The sequence below is a fragment of the Rhinolophus hipposideros genome (genome assembly GCF_964194185.1).
Source record: "Rhinolophus hipposideros genome assembly, chromosome: 14".
Taxonomy (NCBI): domain Eukaryota; kingdom Metazoa; phylum Chordata; class Mammalia; order Chiroptera; family Rhinolophidae; genus Rhinolophus; species Rhinolophus hipposideros.
Genome location: NC_138060.1, coordinates 52,540,257 through 52,567,360, shown reverse-complemented (window position 1 = coordinate 52,567,360; position 27,104 = coordinate 52,540,257). Strand labels below are relative to the sequence as shown.

Here is a 27,104-nt window from a genome sequence, read left to right as displayed (position 1 = left end):
TGTAGTCGTATACCGCCAAAGCTTTGCAGTGTGTGCGATAGAATTGCTGTGTTAAGAGTTAAGAGCTAGTACTCATTTCTGACTTATCTGAACAATGCTAATGGTAGCTGTAGCTCGGTGCCAAACCGTAACTATTACTGTGCTCATCTCTGGTTTCTGAATGAAGAGCCTTTTCAAGTATAATCCATCCTACTTTTTGAGGCCCATGCTTCTCAACCCTGGCTGAGATCACATTACCTACCTTTCATTCAAAAATCTTGAGAAGCCCCCATTCACCTCTTTCAGGGTCATGCCAGTCAGGCTCATTGTGGATTTCCAAGTACTCATCCTGTCCCTTTCCCCTATCTAGTTGCCTCCTACTCCAATGAGCCTGAATTATAATGTTCATGTTTTCTGTGTTTCCATTTCTTTCAAGCATTTCTCTTGGCTGGGATTGTAACTCACCCACCCTCATGTCTGTATGCCCAAATTTCATCTATCCAACATAGCTCAGGTCAAAAGTTTCATAAAACCACAGCAAGAAGCTCCTTCTCTAAAATCCTATCTTTACATGCCATGTATTTTTTACATGAGACCTATGGCCAATTTCCTATATTTTTTGTTATTTATATACTGGTATAATTAATTCTGAAAATCCATCAACTTCCTAAATGCAAGGGTTCCATAGGCAGTGGCACAAGGTCTTGAAATTAGGAAGTATGGAATAAATGAATGCATAACTCACTCTTGTTCTCTTTTATACTCACATAGAATGTAAAGGTTCATTAGAGATACCTACCGTGTTTCCCTGAAAATAAGGTCTACCCAGATAATAAGCCCCAGTTAAGATCGTCAGCCAGATGGACGCATTTAGTACATTATGATGATGTTCCAGAAGAAGATGGCATGACTGTATTTGAATAAATGTAGATTGTTGTACATGAACAAATAAGACATCCCCTGAAAATATGCTCTAATGCGTCTTTTGGAGCAAAAATTAATATAAAACCTGGTCTTATTTTGGGGGAATTATGGTATAAGACCCAGTCTTATTTTCGGGGAAACGTGGTATAGCTATATATCTATATGACAATTACTATAATTTTAGATATAAACATCAAATTCTTCAACAAAAAGAATTTAAGAAAAAAAGGTCCAGAAATACTGGCACTGTGGCATTACCTTCCAGACTCACATTCATGGAGGAAACAGTGCATACCAGTGCAGGCACCGAAAGATGTCATAGTTGGAAGTAAGGTTGTGATAGGACATTTTGATATATAAAATGGTTTCTATAGAAATAAAATAACTACATTTGTATTCTTGATTTAGGACTCTCTGATATAATTTTTAAAACATATAAGTTCCTCATAATTTTAGTCTTTTGATACAGTCTGTGATAAAAGGATATTGTGTTCAAGTACATTTGAGGAACTATGCCTGTTATATCTTCCTGTTGGAAATTCATAACATAAAGTGATAGGTTAAAGGTTTCCAGAAATTAGATATCTTTCAAAAAAACATTGCTTAACCTTCGTTAACCATGTCTCCCAATTATAATCGTCCTTGGTCTTTTTCATAACAACTCTCAGTATCCCAAGAAAGCAGTCTTCCAAGGAAATAATTGAGAAACTGCTATTCTATTATTTTGACGCAAAATCCAAACAATTTCTTTAAACTCTGCCCTTAGGGTAAGGTATTTACAATACTTTCTTTTTGGTCTGTCAATGACCAAAGTTGCCTGTGATGATAAGTGCCCGGCAAAGGTAAGGGGTGGGCCTGCACCTCTGTCCACAATATGTACCTGTGTATACAGAATACAGGTAACAGGAGGATGAAAGCATCCCATAACGCTCCAACTGCTGTCAAAAGCGGAAGCAGTGTCTAAACATGCACTTATTAGGCCTCAAAAGCCATATCTAGGGCAGCATCTCCTTCCCCAGCTGTATTTGTTTTGTCCTTCAAATCTCTCTCATAAAGCTGCTCTGCCTTGTATGTACCCCACTTATTTTGTTATGATGATTTATAACTTTATTCTAAATCACTATCTCTCTACACAACCATGTCAAATGTTTTAATGTAAAAGATAGCATGACATAAGATTTGGAATTGCATAATGCTGGATATCAATATTTAGTGAAAGTAGAGAAGAAGGCCCAGCCTGATATAGAATGCCAAAAGATTTAGGCAACAAAAGTCAAATGTCTAAATATGACAGAGTGCGACACATTTGGAGAAGAGTGGCAAAAGAGAAAGAAAGCCCTTCTTTACCCCTAGCATGTTCCAAACTCTGGGAAAGAAGGCTCAGTAATTCTAGGGATCATTAAAGAAAAGATCAAAATTTCCCAGAATTCTGTGAGAAGAAAATAAACATTCAGATGCATATTTAGTTCCTTGAATTTGGGATCACTGCCAAGATCAGAGGGCTAAAGAGATCAGAGGGCTAAATAGAGAATATATTTAAAAAATGAAAGTATATTGTTCGGCCCCATCCTTCCATTAGAGGAAGGTGTTAATTAGGCAAACACATCGCTCCTTCTCAGATAAGTTATTGGTTTAATAGCTACTCAGTCTATTGGTTTAATGTCTCAACAAAAAAAAATGCAACATCCTATTTTCATAACATTTTCCATGGTTAGGGCTTATTTACAATGAAGAAATCAGTTGACGGAGGTTTGGGAAAATGGGACAGATTTCACCAGGAATGAAGCTAATGAGAGTATGTGTAAAAGTTCCCTTTTAAAGGAAAAAAATATATAGTATAAAATTAAGAAATGGTAATCTTTTTGACAGAGTTTTTAAACTAGTTGCTTAACTCTATCTCCAGCTAAACAACATGAAAATGGAAAAAAATCGAATACAGAAAATGTGGTAATATGAAAAACAATGGGAATTGTCCCAATATATTTTCCATATCCCTCTCATTGGTAATAGTGGCTTTTAGGCAGAAAGTATAAAATATAAAATTACTACATAGGTATTATACTGTGATAGTAAAGTGAAAGTTCTGCGGTTTTATTCCCCCATTAAATATCTCCCAGAAGGCCAAAGCTGACACTCAGAGTTCTATTATTATTTTTCAAAGATTGTCATAAATCAATCTTAAATGCAGAATCTATAGGGGATTAAACATTTTAGGATTAGACAGAAGTAAGCCTCTTCTAAAATTTTTGCCAATGCTCTGAATCTTTGCAACTAAGCTATTGCTATATTTTACCTTCTTTTAAGTTACTAGGACATCTAACATTAGCATCTTTGAGTTAGTGACTCATTGCCAAGACTAGTTGCCCTTTACATTATATGAAACAATACAATCTATGGAATTCGACCGTGCCTCTTCTGATTTCCCTTTAAACAAAGAAATCTTGTTTTCCAAGTAGGTAGAGGAACTTGAATGAATGTGGAACAGGGCCTGATAGAGGACTGCTGTTACATAGACATTCATGTTTTCCTAATTGGGGAACTATAGCTACATGTATTCAATAACCCTAAAACTAAAACCAAGGTATACATTTCAAAAATGTGCAGTCAATCAATGGGTGAAATAGATGCCATCTGATTTCTAGGACCCATGTAGTATTAGAATAAGAAACTACAGTTGGTTAAGTGTTTGCCTGCCATGTCTCCCAATGTTATTCCAGTTCATGTACAAATACCTGGAACATCTTTTCCGTGCATTATTCATGCAGTAGTGCTCCCAGGGGATAACAGTGACATAGAAGCAAACACATATTGGAAGAGAGAGTGAACCAAACTGGGGTAAAAACATGACCTTCCTCCATAAGGTCAAATAGTTTTATTTTGATTAAACACTACAATACAGCATATATCCATTAAAAAAGAAAACTCTATAGTGTATATAAATTATTCCTTCCATTCATCAATTCTTTTCTTTTCCATTCCAGCTTTGGTACAATATGAGTTCGATATATAGTATTTAAATACTTTGAACATCACAAACTCAACACAAAGTACAAAACTAATAATCCAAATTAGGGATATTATAGTCTACACAGTGGTATTCAGTGGTAGGAGAAAATCTTACCTTGATGAATTCATGTCACTAGCTAAGCTATAAAGGCATATCTAGCAGACATGACAGAAATATGCACCATTAACCAGCTAATGTGTATATTAGTCTTTGTTTGTTTTTTTGTTTTGTTTTGTTTTTTTACAGAATACCAGCAACAATCATTTGAGTGTTGAGTGAATACTTAAGTCCTCAGCCAGTTTTCCCACCTTGCTCCTCTTTCCTCAAAGGCCATGAGTAATATCTGAAGAAATGTACCACAGCCAGAGCCTCAGAACTTGACCTGCCACCCATTGTTGCTTATACTCGCACAGTTTGTCCTGCAGCTAGCCGACATCACGGGGACAGTGCTGGAGGGACAGTGTGGGCCAATCAGCCTAAGGTTGTTCTGAGGGGTCGGCGGTGTGACATTACAGTACACAGGCATTCCAGTGGCTGGGAGTGACCCTTGACCTGCCTGGTTAGGTAGCATGATTGGCTGTTGGTATGACTGCTGGGGCAGTCCTTGAGAACCCTGGGTCATTGGCACCTGTAGGGAGACACAAAAGAGAACACTTCATGTATCATGAAAAATAGTCACTATTTGAGTTACGCCTAACAGGTCACCAATCCCAGATCTACCTTTGATTAGCTGTTTCACATTGGGCAAGTCTCGTAATCTCTGATTCCCCAGATCATTTGCATAATGATACCTACTTCCAAGTGCCACCGAGAGGATTGCAGGGATGATGTACAATGCTTGGTACACACCTGACATGCAGTAAAGGCTCAGACGGGTTCTGAGCTTCCTTCCTCTCTCTTGTCTCCCTGCATGGGCTACAGTGTGGATCTCCCACTCTGGATTTCTCCGTTTGGGAAGCCATACTTCCATTCTGGTTCTATGCAAATGAAGTGGCCCGGAACCATCTATAGCAAGATGGACTTTTGTCCCAGGCGCCTAACTCCCTCTCAACCTACAGCTTTAGAGAATATCTACTATGGGGCTGAAGCTAGAAGTTGATGCGACGAGTAAGGACTGTCAGGGTAGGAGGGCTGAGGATAGGCTCTTTAGGGCCACAAGTACCTGGTGCAGCTAAATGTAATGAATAAAGCATTTCACTCACCTTTCACTTCCACTTCCAGTGTATGTCAGGATATCAATCACAGAGGTGCAGAACACTTTTTAAATATCTAACATATGTTTAGTCCGGAAAATGCAGTTGTTAGGCCCCATAAATGCCCTTTTAATAAATCTGGGATGCCATTTTAAAATCTCTTATAATTTAAAAGTGTGGTAAAATGAAGTTTCTTTTTTGGGGGGTGGGTGAGGATGGGGGGTGTATAAAAATGAATGGGACTTTGGCATGAGGGCTTTCTCCTAATACGGAAAATTTCAATAGAATGCCCGAAGGTCTTTCTGAATAGACGTTTAGACTAAAGAATTTTCCTCCATAAATAGAAAGTTTATATGAAACCACACTTAGCGGGGAATGCAAAAGCCACAGCAATTATAGAAGCATATGTTTACCATTTTTTTCTTGTGTATTGTCATCTCAATTCAAAGGCAACTATCAACAGTGGCTCTGTCTAGCACCTACCACCCAGCCAACCGCCTGACACGGGGATGGACCCACAGCCTCTGCTTGGGCAAGTAATACTTTATAAGCCACAATTTCCATGCCACTGATGTGTACCTGATAAGAAGACATGGTTGGGTAGGAGACCATTACACTTTGCACCGGAGTTCCTGTTGGGTTGCTCATCACGCTCTGACTTTGAGGCGGCTGCTGCACTCCCATTAGGCCTTGGAACCCCTGCTGACCAGACATAACTGGCTGGTAACCTGTGAAGAAAAAAAAAAAACACCTTTTAAACTGGTTGTACCAGGAGACACACAAGTGATATTTGGTGAGGCGAGAGCACTTGGTTACAAGGCAACCTTCAGAGATCCCGATCTCCACATCAATGCTTTTTTTTTTTTTTTTTTTTTGCTTCTCAGTGTGGACAAGAGTCCAAAAAATTGACTGATATTTCCATCCTTATGCAGAATAGTTTCATGAGCATGTTGTCAAAATGGTAAATTCTTCATGACACAAACACAGGAACCTCAACTGACATCAGTTGACAGCTATACATTATAACTTTCATAGATGTCTTTTGCTTTTGTTTTGATGCTACTCGGAGAATTCACAGATTATCAAGTTTTCTTCTTATTAAACTGACTCATTTTCTTACTCTCTACCCTTTTGTACAACCTCATTTCACCCAGAGACCCCACAAATAGCCTATTAACTTTACATTCATTCTATTTTCCATGTCCTCGTGAACAAGATGATTCAGTACCTTAATTCAATGTCTGCTGCCTTCAACAGAAGGCAATGGTTAAGTGAAAAGTATGGCATGCTTTTATACTGCTTCACCACTAGCTCCAAGGGGAATGTTCTGGTAAAACACTCCAATAAGTGACCATGTACATATAACAGCTGCTACAGAATGCAGCATTTACATTTATGTGTTATGTGTCCTTCTGGGTGGGTAATTTGGTTGGGTTTCTTTTCTTTGCTTTTTAGTGGACCAGAATTTATTTCTTCTAATTATTTTAATCACCACAACAGGTGATTTTTCTTTAAAAAAATTTTTTACAGTCGATATTCAATATTATTTTATATTAGTTTTAAGTGTAGAACATAGTGGTTAGACATTTATGTAATTTATGGAGTGATGCCCCCAATAAGTTTAGTAACCATCTGGCACCACACATAGTTACTACAGCTGTGCTTTATAGCGCTGTGACTATTTGGTAACTACCAATTTGTACTTTTAATCCCTTCACATTTCTCACCCAGCCGCCCAACCCATCCTCCATCTGGCAACTATCAGTTAGTTCTCTGTATCTATGAGTCTGTTTCTGTTTTGTTTGTTTATTTTGTTCTTTAGATTCCACATATAAGTGAAATCATATGGTATTTGTCTTTCTCTGCCTGACTTATTTCACTTAGCATAATACGCTCTAGGTCCATCCATGTTGTTGCAAATGGTAAGGGTTCTTTCTTTTTATGGCCGAGTAATAGTCCATTGTATAATATATGTACCACCTCTTCTTTATCAAATCATCTATTGATGGGCATTTAGGTGGTTCCCATATCTTGGCTATTGTAAATAATGCTGTAATGAACATAGGGGTGCATATATCTTTTTGAATTTCTGTTTTGGATTTCTTTGGATAAATATCTACAAGTGGAATGGCAGGGTCATAAGGTAGTTCTATTTTTAATTTTTTGAGGAATTTTCATACTGTTTTTCCATAGTAGCTGCACCAATTTGCAATCCCACCAAACAGTGCACAAGAGGAGGGTACCCCTATCTCCGCATTTTTGCCAACACTTGTTTGTGATTTATTCCAACAGATGTGAAGTGATATCTCATTGTGGTTTTAATTTGCATTTCTCTGATGATTAGTGACTTTGAGCATATTTTCTTATGTCTATTGGCCATCTGTATGTCTTCCTTGGAGAAATGTCTATTCTTAAAGGAATGTTGTAAACTATTCTTATAAATGTTGGGAAGAAAGTGATGATTTAGGTGAAAATGATACGGTAGCAGAGAAATGAAACAAATTCACTTTATGCTGTGAAATAAGGTTCTTTCAGAAGTTTCATTATTAACCTGAGAATGCAACTGCTATCTTAATACAATTCTCTGAGAGAAAATCTTTAAAATCCTAGATTTTTCTTAACACAAACACTAAGCTTTACAATCAGATTTTTAAAAATTGAAACACAGGGTAAAAATAATTCCTCATCAATATACACTGTACACTGTTAATAAATAATCATACTTTGAGTGCATGTGACAGTTAGAACTTTATGTTGAGAAAGGTGAAAAAGGATAAAATTATATTACAGTTTTTTATGGAGGACAATATTTGTATCTTTGGCCTTACAAAAGAGTATCTTCACTCATCTTAGAAATATCGTGGGATATTTATTGAGTGGTATGAAATATGAGAAATATTGCAAAACAGGCTTGCAAAGAGTCACTGAGTTAAGAGATAAGTTCGGTTCATCAAACGAGATGAAACAAGGTGTAGTCATTCTGGAACATCTAAGAGAGCAAGGTTGGGGAAACACCAAGTTGGGAGGCCTGACATGCCTGTGATCAGTAGGTAGGGCGAGTGTAATTTACAAGTCACCTTTGAAGCATATCAAACAATACCGAAGGAGAGAAAAAGAGTGAGGAGGTGGTGTGACCCCTTCCCAGGGGGGATGCAGGGCCTGTGAGGGCACAATTCATCTTCCTGGAGAGCACAGATGCAGTGGCTGTGGTGTCTCCCTCCCCAGGCCTCCTCTGCCTGCTGATTTGTGAACTTTAATATTCGGTTCTGCATAGCAATGGGCTACCAGCTCTGTGCTGGGCTTCCCACAGTAAACACACTTAAGGCAAATAAAGATTTATGTGGAGAGCGAATAATGCTCTACAATTTCAAAATGAAACTCAAGTGTAAAGGAAGCCCAATTTATATTCATGAAACCCATTCATTACTCAATTTGCTCTCCAGGCAAGACATTTACACCTGGAATGGTTTAATTGGAGGTACCCATTTCTGTAAATTATGTTGCAGGAGGTAAGTAGGTAGCAGAATGGTCCTTAGACAGGAAGCCGTTTGGAATTTGAATCTGAGCTCTGGTCCAGGAATAGACAAATAGAAATGTGATAGCAGTGACCTAAGAATGAACTAACAGTGTCTGCCTGGGACATGACACACCAGAAGGCAGAGATGCCAGTGCTGGTGGCAACCTGCTTATCTTGTCTATTCAAATGAGAAATGTGTTCCGGTTTGTGAATTCTTAGCTGTGAAATGATCAGTTTTTCATATCTATTGAGGATTAGCAAGATAGAATACATCTTAGAAAACCAAAACAGCAACAGTATCTGCCCTGTAGGCATGCTATGGAGATCATAAAGACATTAGCTATTTTTATTTCTTTCTCAGTCAAGATTCATTCAATTTTCAAGTCACACGCGCCATTTATTTTCTGAAGGTAAAAAGGTTAGGAGTGGACAAATGCCTCCCCGAAAATAAAAGAATGCACTCTGCTAAGATTGAGGAGTTGTAAGATTTAAAATGCCTGGATCTTATAAATTTGACAACTTAATAGTGTTTCTACTAAAATACAACAGTTACTGAATAGTATTTGCAGTTTGAGGATAATTCATTAATATTCTGTCAAGGAAACATTTCTCGTGATGTAGCCCAATTATGAAAAATCAGAATGTAAACTGATTAAGGATTACAAATTGGCATGACTGCGACTGACATCATTTTAACTCTTATTCAAATACTTTGTTACAAAACCAACACTTTGGAAATGAACGAATGACATAATGGTAACCTGTACTCTAACGTTTTTGTTTCCCTGCTGTTGGCTATGGAGGTTGAAGATTGGGAAGGGTGTAGTTAAGAGGGTAAAATCTACATAGCAAATTAATCTACCTCCTACCCCAACTACCGAAGCAGTGTAATTTTCATGTTGTATTTATTAAAGGAAATATTCTTCATATGGTAAAATGTCTTTTCAAATGATTAAAGTTAATACTCTGCTAAATATAAAAATCACTTATCTTGGACAAATCAAAATACAAATATTTCTCCAAGTTCCTAAAGAATCAGCTAGCTGTTTGATTATGAATCCAAACTCTGCTCTTTGTACATAATTTGGAGATGGAATTATAGTTAGCTCAGGTGTGGTGTGGCTGGTGAAAAATATGAAGAAGAAAAATGTTTATCCAGTACTAGTCTTTCTCTCTCTGCTGAATTATCATACTTCATGCATTGCACCACTTTCTGATATCTGCTGGGTTCTGTTTATTTGGTTTTCTATCAATCAATTCCTCTACACTTTCATCTCCTTTGAAACATTTCCGTTATAAACTAGCTAACTAGCTCTATTTAGTGATCACTTAACTCTAATTCAAACAGTGAATTAAGTACTTTTACTTTATTGCCACACAATCCTGGGAGGCAGTCACTGTTACTAAACTCCTTTTACAAAAAAGACAAGTGTGAGTTAGAGAGCTGTAGGAACTTGTTAAGGTCATACAGGAGGGAAAGCTAGAATTCAAGTTTTGGTGTCTTGACTTTGACACACTTGCCAAACTTACTCACTAAGTGGTAGCACTATTTATTATACATTCTTCCAACTTTCATACACTAACATAATCCCTTAGTGTGGCAGATACTCAATGGCCATTTATTGCATTCATTGTTTTTTCAATAGTTAAAACAATTGAATAAAGAGGACAAGAGTTATGAACCACACTTTGTTGAGCAAGATCTTGCTGGTATCCAAGAAAGAAAGAAAATCAAAGGCAAAACATAACTGCCCTGTCAAAATCAACTCACACCACTCAATAATTGTTTTAAAGTTCGTTACTCAGATAATGGGGCAACAGACAGACAGTTGGGTTGGAGTGCAGTGGGGGTTAGTCAAATAGACTCTAGTCTTTTCATTTACTTCATTAGTTTCTAAACAGCTGATACTATAGTTTTCAATTACTACGACTGTTTCAAATAATGACTCTTCTCAATCTTTGAAGACTGTATTTCCTCTGAATTGTTTTCTCAAACTGATGTTAAAATATAAGGTTAATTTATTTCCACATTAAATGTAAGATTGATTTGGTCATTTGACTGTTCCAGGCAATTGGCTGCCCCTAGGAAAGTCACTTGACATTTGGAATCAAAAATAGTGTTAATAGTTTTGAAAGATAAAAATAAGAGAAAAAAGATACACAGGGACTCTGCAGAACACATGAGGATGGCAGATGGAAAAATGAAGACCCCCCAGGCCACTCAGGCTGTACTATTGGAGTTTATAGACTGCTATCATTATGCTTTCTAATTCTGCGAACCCTATGGATTTGTTCCCCAGGTTGCCTTTGTTCCTAGAGCACTGGCTCTAACACAGGGAGTCCTTTCTACTTCATCTACCTATAGCACTTTGGTGGCCTTGGGTGGGGACAGCATGCTATGATGATATTTCTCTGGTTTCCTGAAAGCAGAACCAGCACCGTCTGCTTCAGAGAGGTGGATTTGGGGTAGTGGATACCCCTTGCCTGCTACCCCACCCCCATGGAAAATAGAAGACGTCCCCAACAGTTCTCTTTACATCCACGCCTACCAGAACCAGGGGTCCTTGGACACTAAGGCAGCCATCTGCCTTCACTAGTCTTTACAGAGCTTTCCTACTCTAATACAAGTCCTAGGTGATAAATCCCAGGTGTGACGATGTGGGCCAAGTGGGGTCGGCTTTGCAAAGCAAAGTGTGAATCTTTTGACGCATTTTGTCTTCTTGCTAACCTCCCAATTTTCAGGACTTCAAACTCTAAGGAGGACTTTTAAAATGAGAAAGCCATGTAGCTGAGTTAGAAGCCATTCTTAATCTTCAAACATTTTCAAAGATTAAGATATAGGATACAAATACCTAACCTGCAAATCATAATCAGATACTGTTCTGTTCTTAGACATGAAGTAAAATAGCATGAAATGGTCCTAAGAATTCTAAAAGGAGAATACAAGAAATTGCTTTTTTTTTTCTTAACATCCATTAGGACTTTTTTCGTCTTTGTGCCCATGTCTGCCTTCATTTTATTTATGGTAGTCTCTGCATCTATCTTCTTTCTTTTCCCCACCATTTATTATTCAGTGGTTTTAATTCCTTAGGAACAGATGCATAATGACCTGCAGGGAGTCTGCTTGGGGATGGAGGTAATGCAGTATGTGTCCCAGCAATGACCAATCCATCCCAATGCATTTGAGGAGAGCTGTGACAGGTCCTAAGTGGAACCATGCTTCCTGAAGCCGTAGTTTTCCTTCGTACTTACTCTTTTGCTCATTAGCTTTCATACTGCACAGAGTGTAATTCTTAAAAGCCTCTTTACTGTCCCCTGAGAACATCCACGCATGGGTCATTTTCTAATGGCAATACACATCAGATGAACCGTCCTATTACTGCAAGCTCGGGGGCCTCTTCACTGCAATTATACCATCCTGATCCATGTTATCGCAACTACAAAGCTGGTTTTCTTTCTCTCTCTCTCTCTCTCTTTTATTTTTTTTTAAATCAGGGCAAACATGAGAGACATTGTTAAATGACTTGAGGAATGGATCATGCACGGAATTTCAATGAATGCCTCTGAGGGAAGCTGGCATTGAATTCCATTTTAAATGGAAGAGGCTGTCATATTATTGAAGCAATTCTCTGAACTTTCCTGGCCCATAGTGCTGTGCTGACAGCCAGAGAACTTCAACAACTCAGAGGGAGAAGAGCTGCATGAAAAGCTCACAAATGTTTTCCTTTCTTAATGAGGCTGTGTAGCTTAGAAGAAAATGTGGCATTCTTGCACCTCTACCAGTGTTAATTATGGACATACTGAAAACCAGGCTGGGTTGCAGCGAACTGCTGCTGAGGCAACATAAGGAGCTTTTTCCCCAGACAAAGCTTAGGGCAAAGTCAGGACGGAAATGGCTCTGATAACATTCCCCCTGGTGGATTGCTTTTGATCTGCTGGATAGAACAGGATAATCACGATGTCAAAAGTCATGGGGTCAACACCATTGTGATCCAAAACTGTCACTGTCACATAGCTACAGGGTGCAACCTGGCCATCGCCAACTGTTTTGAAAATAAGTGCTATGGTCACAGATTCAATCTGCACAAAACTACCTATCACTACAACAGGCAAAACTACTTAGTAGCAACTCAGTTGCTACTGAGTATAAAAGCAACTCATAAAAGTATAAAAGCAACTCATAGTGAAACAACATGTCCTCTTTATATAATAAATCACTGCACATTATTTTTCCCAAGTAGTAAAATATAACTATCTTCTTCAATTTCAGACTGGCAGCGTTCTTACCCAAACATTATTCCAGTGGTAGATTTAACAATAATACAGTTCTCGTGGTAGTGTATTGGAAGGCAACGGCAATAATCCAGGGCAGAGACTAAGACACCAACTAAGGCAGGGGTGGTGGGGATGGACAGAAGGGGCACATCACATCCGATAGATACGTAGCATGTGAACTGTCAGAAACTGGCATCTAGGATTTTTAGAGGTATCACATGTTTGATGGACAGGAGTTCAGATGAATTGACTGTACCATAATCATGAATATCAGCTGTCTGCTGGTAAACTGACTCTCTAATAAAGAAAATTGCTGATATATATGTAGTGCTTATTTCCCTGGTGTAAATATTTCCACTGTGGCCAATTTCAAGCTACACATGGCTTAACAATCAGCTGGCAAAATTCCTAATTTTTGTTTTTTCCTCCCTCCCTCCCTCCCTCCCTCCCTCCCTCCCTCCCTCCCTCCCTCCCTCCCTCCCTTCTTCCCTCCCTCCCGCCCTTTCTTAACATTGCTCTTGTAAACCTGAATGACAGAGCTCTGGCATACCACTGACCAAAATTCAATGTCCAACAATCAAGTTTTCAGTTCCTTATATTTTGTTCTTTTTATTCTTTTTTTCTTCAAGCCTTATTTACTCTTTGCTTTTTGACATTTGGTGTAAAAATGACTATAAGATCCATGCAGAGAGCTTATGCAATTGGTGGAGATAGGCATAGAAATGTATAATACACTGGGATGACAATAGGATAGAAACATATCTCAAACTCATGTGTCACTGAGGAGGGAGATTTACGTTTGGTGTGAGTGGGGAAACGGGATGTATGTGAGAGAGGTTTTTCCAGGAGATTGTTTGAATGTAGTATTAGAAGAAGAGCAGGTGTTTGCTAATGGAGTGGCGTGAAGTGGAAATAATCAGGATAAAGGGGGTATAAACATAGGACCAGCATGTGAATATCCCAGAGATCTGAAAAAATATGTTTAGAGTCTTTAGAGGTGACAGCGGATGAGAAATGGGGAAAGGCAGGACAGAAAGATAGAAAGGAGTCAGTCTCAAATCCTAGGGCCTTGAAAACCATTTCTAGTATTGGAATTTGATGTTGAAAGACTTAGGGCCCCGTAAGGTTTATAAGCAGAACAATATAATATGGATAACTATCGCATAAAATTTTCTCAGGAGTCAATTTGGGGTTGCGCAAGTGGAGGTAGAGAGACTCCTAGGGCTTGGGGAGGGGACGTGGCAATAATTCAGGGCGGAGACATGAACTAAGGCAAAGGTGGTAGGAATGAGAAGAAAGGGCACATAAGAGAGATACTTAGGATGTAAACTGTCAGAAACTGGCATCTGTGAATGGCAGAGAGGGTACAACGGAAAGAAAACACCCAAGAATAAATCCCAAGTTCTGGATTGGTAAGACAGTTGACTGTAGTGTCTTAGCCGTACATACAAGAGGGACACTAAATGGAGATGATCAGTGACCACATGGGCAAAAGAATTCTGGGGCTCAGGCAAACAGCCTGAAGTCATCAGGACGTCCCTCCTCATAGAGCCAATATACTTCTGAGTGGGTACAGACTGAGAAGACAATACAGATGGAGCCCCAAAGCACAGTATTATTCAAATACTGGTCTGAAAAAAAATGAAACCTGAATAGGAGAAATGAGAAGGAGAAACAATGAGTAGAGCTGCAGAACTGCCAAGGAAGAGAAGAAAGTAGTCCCTCGGTTCAAAAATATATTGGTGATCTCGACAAAAGCAAAGACAGTCATGGATAAAGCTACCAGATAAGAAGGAAAAGGAAGGAAAGGGATTCCCTCAAGAGGCCTGACAGTGAGACCGAATGTTGGGCAGAGAGCTAGAGGGAAACATAGGGCTGACTAGATTTTATTATTTTGTTTTTGTTGCTGTTTTAACATGGGATAAATGTGAAATAAAGGTTTTTATATTTTAGAAAGGAAAATAAAGAGGAAAAGATTAAAAATACGGAAGAGAGTAAAAAAAAAATCTATGAAAATGTCATGATTCATAGCATATGAAACATCAAGGGATGTATATAACCAAGAATGTTGGGACCTGAGTGACAGAGAGTCAACATGTTTCTCTCTGGACCACCTGATAGCTTTCAGTGTCACCTCCGCACTATTATATACCTCATTTGATCCAGCAGTAACGTTTCCTGGATCTTTCCTCTCTGCCAACTGGTTTGAAGTCAAGACAGCTCAGGAAGTTTATGAGGAGACATGAAAAAAATGCCATAATTTTGGGAAGGCAACAGAAGCTACCCAGGAGAACTTTTGACAAGAATCTGAAGGAAAGAAACTCTTATTTATTTTATGAATATGATCAGTGTCCACATGGAATTGCAATAATTGAAGGAAGTCCTGATTAGAGATGAATGAGAAGCTCATGGCGCCACAAACTTGCTACTCAAAATTAATTGACAGGATCCAATGAGATGATGACATGCTCAACATTATATACTGAAGTAGACAATGACATGAAATTTCCATGAAGAAACTGAAACAAGCATCAATAAGCTGTTTCCTGCTATATTGCAGATACATATTCTTTGAATATACCGTGTTTCCCTGAAAATAAGACCCAGCTGGACCATCAGCTCTAATGTGTCTTTTGGAGCAGAAATTAATATAAGACCCGGTCTTATTTTATTTGACTATACTACCGGTCTTATATTAATTTTTGCTCCAAAAGATGCATTAGAGCTGATGGTCCGGCTAGGTCTTATTTTTGGGTAAACACGGTATACATATACATATATATATATATATATATATATATATATATATATATATACACATGTACATACATCCATGTATATATATGTATATGTATATATGTATGTATGTATATATATATGTGTATATATATATGTGTGTACACACACACACATATATATATATATATATATATAGATAGATAGATAGATAGATAGATACATACATACATAAAATGCCAAGCAGTAATGCTTTTAGGATTTAGTTTCTTCTGATTTTTCCTTAAGAACCAGATCTATATAATCAGTCAGCTTTGAATTTTAGAATGCCACAAAAGTTAAAAGGACAACTTCTTTGCATTTCATTACAACCCAAGAGTAATTAACTGGTTCTGGATTATATAATGTATAATTCAAAAACAAACAAACAAAACAAGGAAAAACCAAACAAAAATAAAACCACAAAAATACAAAAAAACTGACCTTGGTATAAATTTACATAGTCTACCTATAACCAATATTTTCCAAAGAGAATTTGGGGATAAACACTTGCAAAGTTTTCATTATAGTTCGAGGTTGGGGAACATGACTTCTGATTCCCTATTTTTCTGTCACTTCATCAATATTCCAACAGATGGCCCCAGAGTAAAGCCTCTGGGCACCAGATGATGTCACAACTCCAAACAACAATAAGGAGATGCTTTCTGTTTATCTACATAATCAATTCATGATTATTCTTAGTAACAGCAATAAGAAATATCTTTAATCTCACCATGAGGGAAACTATTATTTAAAAGCATGGTTTTTATCTGGATTGAGACAACAATCAGAAGTCTTCAGGCTTGTCCGCACAAATACAAAAATGTGCTTATCTTTCTGGCTGTCTGGAATTGGAGGCTATGGTCAACACTTAAATCCCATTACACAATAATTAAAGTGAAAATAAAACTGAAGGACAAATGGTCTGTCCTGAAGGCTCTTTCCATCATCTCTCTAGGGCAGGCTGTCTCCACTGTTGACAGAGCACTTTTATTTTATTTTATTTTTAATGGTCTGCTCCAGGGTAAGAAGAGAAATGATTTAGATCATTCACTTGTTAACTTTTCCTTTCAACCTAAGGCATTTAAGGATAATATTCATATTTCATCAGGGTTAAATGCTTTATAAACACCCAAATGGAGCACGAGCATTTTAAGACAGTCACAACCTTTCTTGCCTGACGTTCCTTTCAAGGCCTCATAGAAGCAGCCCTGCAAAGCAGAACCCGCTCCCTCGACCTTTAGGCAAAGGGAACCCTCTGGGTCAAATGCACTGCTGCTGTCTTCAGTGTAATGAGCCAAGGCAAACACACATCGGGGCTAAGAGAACTTGGAAGAAGCCTCAAGTTCAATTGTTGTCTGGACACAGGGCTACTCTTAGCAGTACTGCTGAGAGAATGCTAATCCAGGCACATCCCTACCCAGCAAGGTTTGCATGCTGCCATCTCAGAGCTCTGCATTCTGTTTGCCTCTCAGTCCTGGCTCATTATCTTGTCTCCACCTCTGACTGACTGCTTCCCCACCCCTCCCTGGAGCTCTACTCCCAGGATCAAAGGTTCTCCACATTGGACTATCGCAGAACAAATTGAAGGGCCAGTTAAAACGCAAATTGCTGGGCTCCAACCCCAGGTTCTGATTCAGTAGGTTGGGGCTGGGGCCTGAGAATTTGCCCTTCTGACGAGTTCCCAGGTGAAGCTGATGCCACTGGTCTGACGACCTCATTTTGAGAATCACTGCGGGGCCTTGGCTCTCAATAAATACTTCTGCCTTGAATTCCTCTTATTTAATCCACCCATTTTTCCCTCTCTTAGAGAGGGTGATGGGAATCTGGCAAACACACACTGTGGGAAGCCACCGCTCCTCTCTGACTTCATTTTCCTTATCTGCAAAGTGGGCACAGTCCTTTTCTCAAGGAGTGTAAGGGTGGACTAAGATCCACCTTGCAAGACACATTCTAGTGATTGAGCAATGACCAATATGTGCACTGCCCTTCCCTTGTTCTTTGCACTTCCACCTTCTAGGAACTTGAATTACATTTTATTCCTTATTTAGGTCCTGCTTCCCCCCCCCCCCCAGGTAGATTGCAATCCTTTGGAAAAGGAAGCGTGTCTTTGCTGAGTCTTGTATTCTACATTCAGCACCTCAAGCAGACCTATTGAAGATGTTGGTAAAGAAACTGCCCCTATTCCACTCACCCTACAAAAATCCTGCAATGTCACATAATATAAAATAAACTAACAAACAAAAACCTGGAGGAACAGAATGAAGAAACAATGTACTCAGAACAGAGAGCCCAAAGCCATGCCCAGACATGTGGGGTGGCAGAAGGGAAACAATTTGTCCCGATCGCAGCAAAATACAGAAAAAGTTGACCAGATGTCAACTGTTTTCTCTTACCCTCTTTGCCTCTGGAAAAAAAAAAAATAAGTTCCTTCTAACAGCAGATCAAGAGGGCCCGGCCCACTTTTCTATTTTCACCTGTTGCTGTTGAGATGGGGGCAAGGATAGATCCAAAAAGGAGAAAGAAGAAGGAATATGGGAAGTTGCTGAACAAGGGAGTGGAGAGGGAAGAGGAAAAAATGCATCTGAAACAGATTATGTTTGGCATTCTCAAACCTATCTGTTAGCAGTTGGTGAGGCATCAAGGAAACCAAACCAGATTTTTGTAGCCTCATTTTTTTTTAGGACATCACTGAGTTTTCTAACCAATGGTTATACTCTCATGTGACTACGCCTCAACTTTCATTTGGCCTTAAAAATAAAAAAAACAAACAAACAAACAAACAAAAAAAAAGTGCAGACCAAGAGATCTGGACCATACCTACTTTCCCTGATACAGCATACAGCATACACCCGATATTCCCTGCTTTTCGACATCTCTTCTTTTTCCCCATTAAGCCTGCAGTCATTCGACCTGACTGTACAACGGTTCTGGACATCTCTTGGTCCAAGAGGTTCTGGGTGTTGAAGCTGAGATTTAGAGCGCTAACTGTATCCCAATGTTCAGACATAGATATTAGCAGTTATTTACCAAAAGGCAACATTCTGAGGAAGTCATATAGTGGGTCAGGAAAGACCTCATTTGCACTAACTCAATCCAGGAAGAGCAAGCATTCTCCTTTCTTCATCCATACTAACATTATTGTGTGTGCCTTACTGTACTTACTGAGCTAAGCACTTTAGACATGGATATAATTATCATTTTCATTTTACAGAGGATGAAAATAAAGCACAGGAATTGAATAGCTTGTTTAGAACCATACATCCCAGAAGTGCCAAAATTAAGATGCTGGTGTTCTGCATATTTCTCTCACCATTTGGTTCTGGCAGGCCACAGAATTCCACTCAAATGATTCATCTGAAGAACTATCAATAAAGAGAGCATTGCCAAATGAGTAGGCAGGTTAAGGGACCAACAAGCAAGGTAGATACCCACAGCCTAATAATATGGGGAATGGTTTTCTTAGCCTGAAAGTCTTAGGGAAGGAGCCAGTGTCACCAGAAGCCAGTAAGAGCTAAAGGGGCCATGTGGAGAACCAACTGAATCCCAAGGCAGGGGGGATTTCTGAAGAGACACCATCGGTCTAGCCTTCTGCCCTCTGATCTCTTGTGGTTGATACCTTCCATTAGTAAAACACACTTGGAAACCACAGGCAAAGGAAACTGAGAGATGCAGTGTGTAGGGTCAGAAGAGGATAGGGAATGGCTATGTGATGGGAGAAGAGGCAAACAGAATAGCTAGCATGTCCCTTCTCTTCAACGATTCCAAGAATATATTCCTGCAAGCTACTGAGCCAATCTGCTCAAATGAAGATTTTAAAGATAGTTGGATAATAATTTTAGCAGAGTGCTACCTTTGGTTTTATAGATTTTTTTCCCCCCTCAGAGACGATCCATTTTAAACACCTGATAATATGTCAGACTATGCACTTAGCATGACTGCTTCAGCAATTAAGTAAATGTTAACTCTCAAATTTTTATGTCATTAGATATTAGGGCAGAATATTTGACTCTTTGACCTAATGCTTGCTTTTCCATTTTGAGGAAATGGCAACATTTGTAGGGATTGATAATAACTTAGGAGGTACTATAAAGTAATGTTACTGTTTAAATATCCTGTAGGGCAAAGACGAAAAAAGTTAAATTATGATTCAACTCAAGCAGTACTACTCATTTTGTTGAATTTGACATTTTCCTTCTCTGGCTGCAGATCCAGATGGCTGAGATCAAATGGATAAGAATGGGCAAAGAATATTTCAGGGGAAATGAAAAAAGGAAAAGAAGAATCTAGTTTATTTCTATAGCGACCCTAACTGATCTTGCACTCCCCAAGCCTATTTGGTTTAGAAAATGCTGTCATTCATGACTCTCCAATTTAGTATATTTAGCCATAATTTTTCAAATTTTTAAAGCAACAATCATCAATATGAACTACTATATAGGAATATTTAAATGAGACTTTAAATAAGCATTCTGGGGTTAACTCTAAATTTCTGCTTCTTAATGGAAAAATCACAGGCTCTATAATCAGACAGACAAGAAAGAGGTTGAATGCCATCTTCTACCCACTGGCTTTGTGACTGGGGGAAGTTATCTAAAATCTTTGAGCATTGTTTTGCTCGCCTATTAACTGGGGGCTAAAAATTCCCATTCCCAGGGCTTTTCTGAAGGTCAAGTAGATATCGGATCATGTGACTCATCCGTCTTTCAGCACATGCCATTTTCTACCTACATGAGAGTTCGCATTTGTTTCCACCACATGGTGCTACATAAATGATACTATTTTCATCTCTGCAGAATTGTACCTTAAATGAAAAACAAACTGGGTGTTGACAACAGTACCAGGATGGACTCTAACTACCCTGTTGCCCACCCGCCCTTATCCCACCCTCCCCCCCAAAAAAGAAAAAATTCTTTGAACTGCTCCTTGTAGCTGACGATATTCAGGCTTCAGTTCCTCACATTTTCTCCAAGCCAAGTGCAATCCACGTGGATGTGACCACGGGTAATGCAATGACTATGCTGTTCTGTCCTTGGATTATGGGGAAAGTGCAATTTCTAGAAGCAAAAAGCAGCAGAAGCACCAGCATAGCGGGGAGTACCAAAGGCAAGCTGGTCAGAAGGGCGAGCAGCTGTTTGGATGCAGGCAAGAATCATTTGGAAGGTAGGTGGGCCCAGACTCCAAGCCCTGGTGGAATGCCCATTTCTAGGCTGTAGCTTTAGGCCAGTCGGGGGTGCTGTATTCTTTAGTTAGAGGCTCTCCTCCATGTGGAATCCCAAGGACTAAGGGAAACATGCAGCTTCTTTTGTTCCGATACAAGAAACAAACCCACTTCCCCCTCTGTCTCTAGTGGCCTAATCACAGTTATGCTTACATCTCCCATAGGCTACATTTGCTTGCCCTGATCAGAGTACTCAGGAAAAGCAGAGCTGCCCTTCATCTAAAGCCATCTCAGAGCAAAGGGGTGCTGAGTGCACCCTGAGTTCAAGTAGCCACCTTGCAGCCTTTTTTGGTGACTTATTAAATGGAGGCCCCTGTCATGGCATCAAAGAGAAGATGCAAAGCAGGGCCCCCTCCTTTGCTTCCCCAAGCTGGCTGCTCTCTCCAGGGCCCATCTCCTATTTTGTTAGACTATTAGAATGCTTCCAGCACCTTGAACCCCCCTGAGAGCCTCACAGAAGCACAAAGCATCTTCCACTTGACGAATGTTTCTAACCTGACCATTTTGCACTATTTCTGTGCTAGATGACAAAGCAAGTGATTTTCAAGAAAAAGTATAATATTTTCAATGAACATATTATTGATTATATTATAGTATTCTTTCAAATGAAATATTTAACAATATTTGTGACACATAGGGACACATTTTACTTTTCCCCCTTTAACAAATTACACATAATGTTTCATTTGCTTTTCTATGTAACCATTTGAGAAAATAAAAATCATGGTTTGAAACGTTGGGCTTGGGGACCAAGTGAATAGTAAAATGGACATTTAAATTAAGGACATGTTGAAGTACCAAAATAGATTTTTAAAAAGTGCTTTTTAACTTGATGTTTGGAAATGTTCCACTTTCTGCATTAAAAATTAACCGGCTGGGTTTGATGATTTTGTGTTTTGTTTCCAGCTGATGAGATAAGACAAAGGATTCACACTGCTCACCACAAGCACTTATCCACACACACACACACTGTAGATTACATATAGCCTTTACCCCTCCTAAACAAAAAGACAAACTGCATACGAATGTCACCATTGTCCTCTTTTAAACTTTGGAATGTATTGACTTTTGAATCACTAGTTTCTATATAAATCCATCATCCAAAGGGGCCTAAAATGGAGATTAAAATTTACCTCCCTCCTGGGTTGTTTTTTTTTTTTTTTTAATGACGGAGGCAAATATTGCAGTTATATACAGGGTGATCGTATGTGTCTGTTAACGCCTGTTTCTCTAGTGTAATTATTAATATTCTTCCGTTTTGCTCTCATATGGGTGTGGGTTCAGGTAATTGGACAATTATTACAGATGCATTATATATACACATACATACACAGATGTGCATACATTTACACACACATATATGTGTAATTTAAATGTACATAGGCTTGCATGCATGTGCATATGTACATTTATACATAAATACACCTTTCTTAAAGGAAACTAGTGGAAATTTTATTAACTGAATTTCGAAAACTGTTACTCTCTTTTGTGCTCCTCATAAATTGCATTGCGACATTTGTTCTTTCTCTTTCTGTTTTCAACCAATGCTCCATTATGCATATGTGTTAAACAATGTATGGCTAGAACTGAAATTATTTAAATCAGTTTGGCAGATAATTGGGTTCAAAACAGTGCCAAAAGAAATAAATGAATAACTGAGTTATGGTATGCTTTCTCTTCTAATCTCTACTAACAGCCTCCCACCCAGAGAGCATCTTCAGAATTCTTTTTTTTTTGGGGGGGGACGAAAGGGGGGTGGAAGTGGGGTGATGGGGGTGGGATTGAGTGCTTATAATAATTGAAAGTATTAATCTTGTTTAAATTGACATATTTACTGTTTGTCACAGGAGGAACTTCCAGAAACACTTAAGTCCGTGATTTGGGAAACGCTGCTTAATTTCCTCAGTAACCTTTGAAACAGGGAGAATAGGACAATGAAACAATAGACGCCACTGGGAAGTTTATTGATCAATGGCACTGACAGTTAACAGTTATAGAGGAATATGGATCACATTGAAAATTTGATGAAAGTCTTGGACTCTTTTACTAATCAACTGTACCTAGGTACATATAAAAAACATTTTGCGTAACATTGTCCTGGTTTCAGGAACTCCAGAAATGCAGTCACAAAATTCAGAATTTAAAACTCCCGATTGAGCAGGAAAGATGAGTAATTCTCATTCTGTATCATTCAAATATAAGAGGATTCGAATAGAGTCCATTTCTCAGTATACTCCTCCAGCAAGATTCTAAGTATTAAAAAGTAATGGAAGAGAGGGAGGGAGGGCTTGAGGAATTCTCAAAGAATAAATTTGCATCCATGAAGAGCAATTTAATGTCACTTAAACAAGTTCGGGCATCTGTGATTGCTCCAATGGAGACTACCAACAGAAGCAAGATTTTACTTTGAAAGGTCCTTGTGAGTTTAATACTGAAGGGAAATTGTCCTGATACAGACATCCCAAAATATAAAGGACATCATTTAAAATGTTTCTCACTTAGTAATATTTTCAGCTATGCTTTTTCAATTGCTTGTCATATGGTAAATCCTTTTTATTCTGTTATTAAATTGGTAAGCACATTTTGGGGGGGATGTTCTCCATCTTACCTCAGTTACAATCACAAAAAACACTAACTGAGCTGTTGGGCTTTTGTACCTCACCATCAGTATAATTGTCTTGAACAGCCAAAACAGGACAGATACTGTCTTACGAAAGTGCTTGATTGAAAGGGAGTTGGCAGCACCTCCCAAAAGAAACATCAGCTTAGCTGACATTGTGCCATCATAATGCTACCAGGGAACACAAAGCTACAAAAGCCCATATTAAATAGATGTAGCCAAATGATGCAGCCTAGCGCAATAATTAGTTTCATTATTAACTTACTAAAAACACATAGAGCTGTTTCTTTGGAGAATAAAATTTTAATTACGGACCGTTAGTTATTTCAGCAGGTGAGGGCCCTTGGAAAGCTTATATGATGAAATTTCATGACCAGTAATTCCTAAGCGGCCTGGCATTATTAACAAGATCGTGATGAAGGACATAGCTGAGCAATTTAAAAATAGACAATTACAACTGCTTTACCTAGGTGTGAAAGAGCTGCTATTTGATATCTAATACCCATGACTATATATCTAATGAAGTCTCAGTGGATGCAAATTTCTCATCTGAAAAACCAGTAAAAACATTTATCTGGGAGGAAGCAAAGATCATTACTGTTTTATTTTGTAAGCACAAATTGTCAAGTCATGAGAGGCAGTATGTTATAGTGAAGACCCAGCCTTGGGAGACAGACTGTGTGTGGATCCTGGAGCAGTTACCACCCTCCTTGCCAAACCTCTATTTTCATCATCTACAAAATGGGGAAGGTGATACAATCAATGACTGCTGTGTCCTAGGATTGGGGGAGGATTAAGTGGTATAACACATGTAAGCCTACTGCTTGGCATATGGAAAATGCTCAAGTTGCTTTTATTTATAACTTCAAAACAATGAATGAAGTTAGAAATTCACTTTCTGCTAAGAGTACAACAACCCCAGGGTTTTCTCAAGAGGCAACACACTCTTAGCAATAAGCTTTATCCTCAAGGTGATATATTTTTTATTCATTTCTTAAGACATAGTTTTGAGTCCTATGAATAACAAGAAACTCAATGCTTAGGCTAAGAAAGCCATTTCTTAAAGTGCAAAATTCCTTTTATCTCACGTCAATAAAAATCAAAATATCTATGAGGAACAGCCTGCTGTAGGCAAAAATAATTGCAATCTAATCATGTCAGGCTCCGTTTCAACAGAGCAATTCTGGAAGAGCAGCTGACCCAGGCTCTGGCTGGCCCTGCCCTGGGAGGCTGAAATCAAGGGGCAAAGCTTGGGCAGCTGTTCTCAGGCATCCAAAGCCCTTTCATTTTTCTGCAACTAAGAAATCTGTGATCAGCACACAGGTGATTGCCCAAAATAAAGTGGAATAAAAAAAGAGGCGGGCTATATCTTGTAGAGGTGAATTCACAACACTGGGCATAAAACTGGTTGGCTTTGGAAAAGTTCTAATGGAGATGTGACGGAGAATCTGAGACTGTGGGGACGACGCAGGAGGACGCCGCCTCACCTCTGAATGCAGAAAACACACCCACTCTCTGAAACAAGGATTGCTGTACTGATCACTGACCAATTGTTTGACAACCTGAAGGTCAGCCTATGACTTACTGAGTTGTATGGCTCCTAGAAACTAAACTGACTTAACTGCCCTGGGCCGTGATCCCCATGACTATAAAAGGTAGGGTCCTGAGCTAAATGAGATCTGTTTAAGATCTCTTCTGACTCTAACATTCTACAATTGAAACAGAATTGCTTTATTGAAGACAATTAAGAAAATGATTCTTTTGACACAAACTCTTTAAGCTCTGGAAGATGTTTCCCATTTAAATATCTTTCCTTTTTATTCCACTCCCAAGAATAGCTTATACTGATACTAGATACTTCAACAGATGGCCCCAAATGTTTCAAATTAAATTTGACAAATTCATGAAAGGTTACATTTCTGACTAGGTGCAGTAACCAACTGCAGCCAAAATTAGAACTTTAATGGCTTCAAAGAACAGCTACATTTGCTACTTAAAAAGATACCATTGAGCCTGAACCAAATATTACGTTTCTTAAAAAAAAAATTTGCTTGATATGAATTGGATTTTTCTGGAATCTGTTAAGATCAGTCTGTAGCGATATCTTTTGGAAGAAAACAAACCAACCACAAAAATCCTCTTGATCTGATCTGAGTGTAGTCCAAAAGGCCTTTAGAAATATTAGGTTGGTGCAAAAGTAACTGTGGTTTAAAAGGTTACAAATAATCGCAAAAACCTCAATTTCTTTTGCACCAACCTAATATGTGTTCATGCAATTTAAAAAGTCACTTTTCTTCTTCTTGACTATAATCCCAGTAAGAGACTGCTTCCGTGTTATTTATCCTTGTTTCATTGTTTCCACTTGGCTTACCCCAGATGCTCCATGCATTAACAATGCCTGCACACAGCAGACGCTTAATAAATGTATTGTTGTTGTTAAATGAATGTTGCTAGAGAACACAGCATGACTGTCTTGTGTTACGTAGCATTTCACCCAGAAGGTTTGCTTCTAAAGAGTGGAACTGAGAGGCCAAGAAGTAAAACCCACGAAGGAAACCAAAGTGCATAGGGCCAAGAATATTGAAGTCCAGCTGGAGAAAAGTGTAATCCTCAACTCGTCTGTCTTCCCATCTCACCAAGTGTGACTCCAGCTCCAGGGGACAGGCAGTTTCCAACCAAAAGAAAGAGAAAGGAAATTCTCTCCAAATGTGTCTCAGGTCACATAAGTGAACGCTGTAGCTTTAGGCACGGCTCATAACTCACAATACCTCAGCTTCTTAGGTGAAAAATGACAGCACTGGACAATTCCTCCAGCTTCCACAACTCAAGACTGGATGTTTTGCCAATATCGACAGGCATTGTTCTGGTCTACTTTGAAAATCCTGGGTCTTTACTGATGATGAATTAACTCTATTTGTCACACCAAACAGCTATCCACTGGCCAAAATTATGTATAAGAACAGTGATCCCCCCACATAGCCCCCCGATTGTCACATAAATCACATAGATGACACAAACTATTAGGGCATAAAGAATTGTTGCATAGGAATACAGTCAACAGGCTCCTAAGACTTTAACCTTGTATGTAATTCTCCTGCAGGCCATCTCCCATGCTTAGAAAGGTTGTTCAGCAACTGTGGCATAAGCTGAAGTTGGCAAAGTCACTGCCCACCAGTAAAAACTCTTAATGAAATACGTCCTCATTTCTGAAGGCTGAGTGTTGTCCAGGCCACCCTTCAAGAGTCTTCTAAAAACATGGCAGCAACTGTTTTACCACAAACAACATTGACTGTTTGTGGTAAAAAGAACCACATGCTGTTTCAGAATACTCTGTCCCTAAGTCATCGAGATAAAAGGCTACCAGTCCAAGAGGAGAAGCAGCTCGAGCTATAAAAGCATCAAATAGTAGTTCCCAAGACAGAATACTGAGCCATGGACTAATCTTACTAATACCTATCCTTCAAGAAACTGCCATTGGTAAAACCAAGCTATTCTTTCCCAGGCCAAGTTGCTGAAAAGAAAAGAAATGAGTAAAAGGAGAAATTTTAGACCTCGAAAAGAGTAAAGATGTTCCTTCTTTAAGAGAATTTAGA

The 27,104-nt window shown here is 38.8% G+C and overlaps 1 protein-coding gene across 10 annotated transcripts in view; it reads right to left on the bottom strand.

The window, feature by feature from the left end:
* Nucleotides 1–3,739: 3,739 nt before the first annotated feature.
* Nucleotides 3,740–27,104, bottom strand: part of ARPP21 (cAMP regulated phosphoprotein 21) — a 160,575-nt gene continuing 137,210 nt past the window's right edge. For all 10 annotated transcript variants that reach the window (XR_013994932.1, XM_081073334.1, XM_081073339.1 and 7 more), the window contains 2 exons: nt 5,683–5,831; nt 3,740–4,538 (listed from right to left, as the gene is read on the bottom strand). Coding sequence is in view for 9 of the 10 variants with exons in the window: in XM_081073334.1 (XP_080929460.1) it covers nt 4,281–4,538; nt 5,683–5,831 (407 nt within the window). In the remaining variant the exon portion in view is untranslated. The remainder of the gene's footprint in view (nt 4,539–5,682; nt 5,832–27,104) is intronic.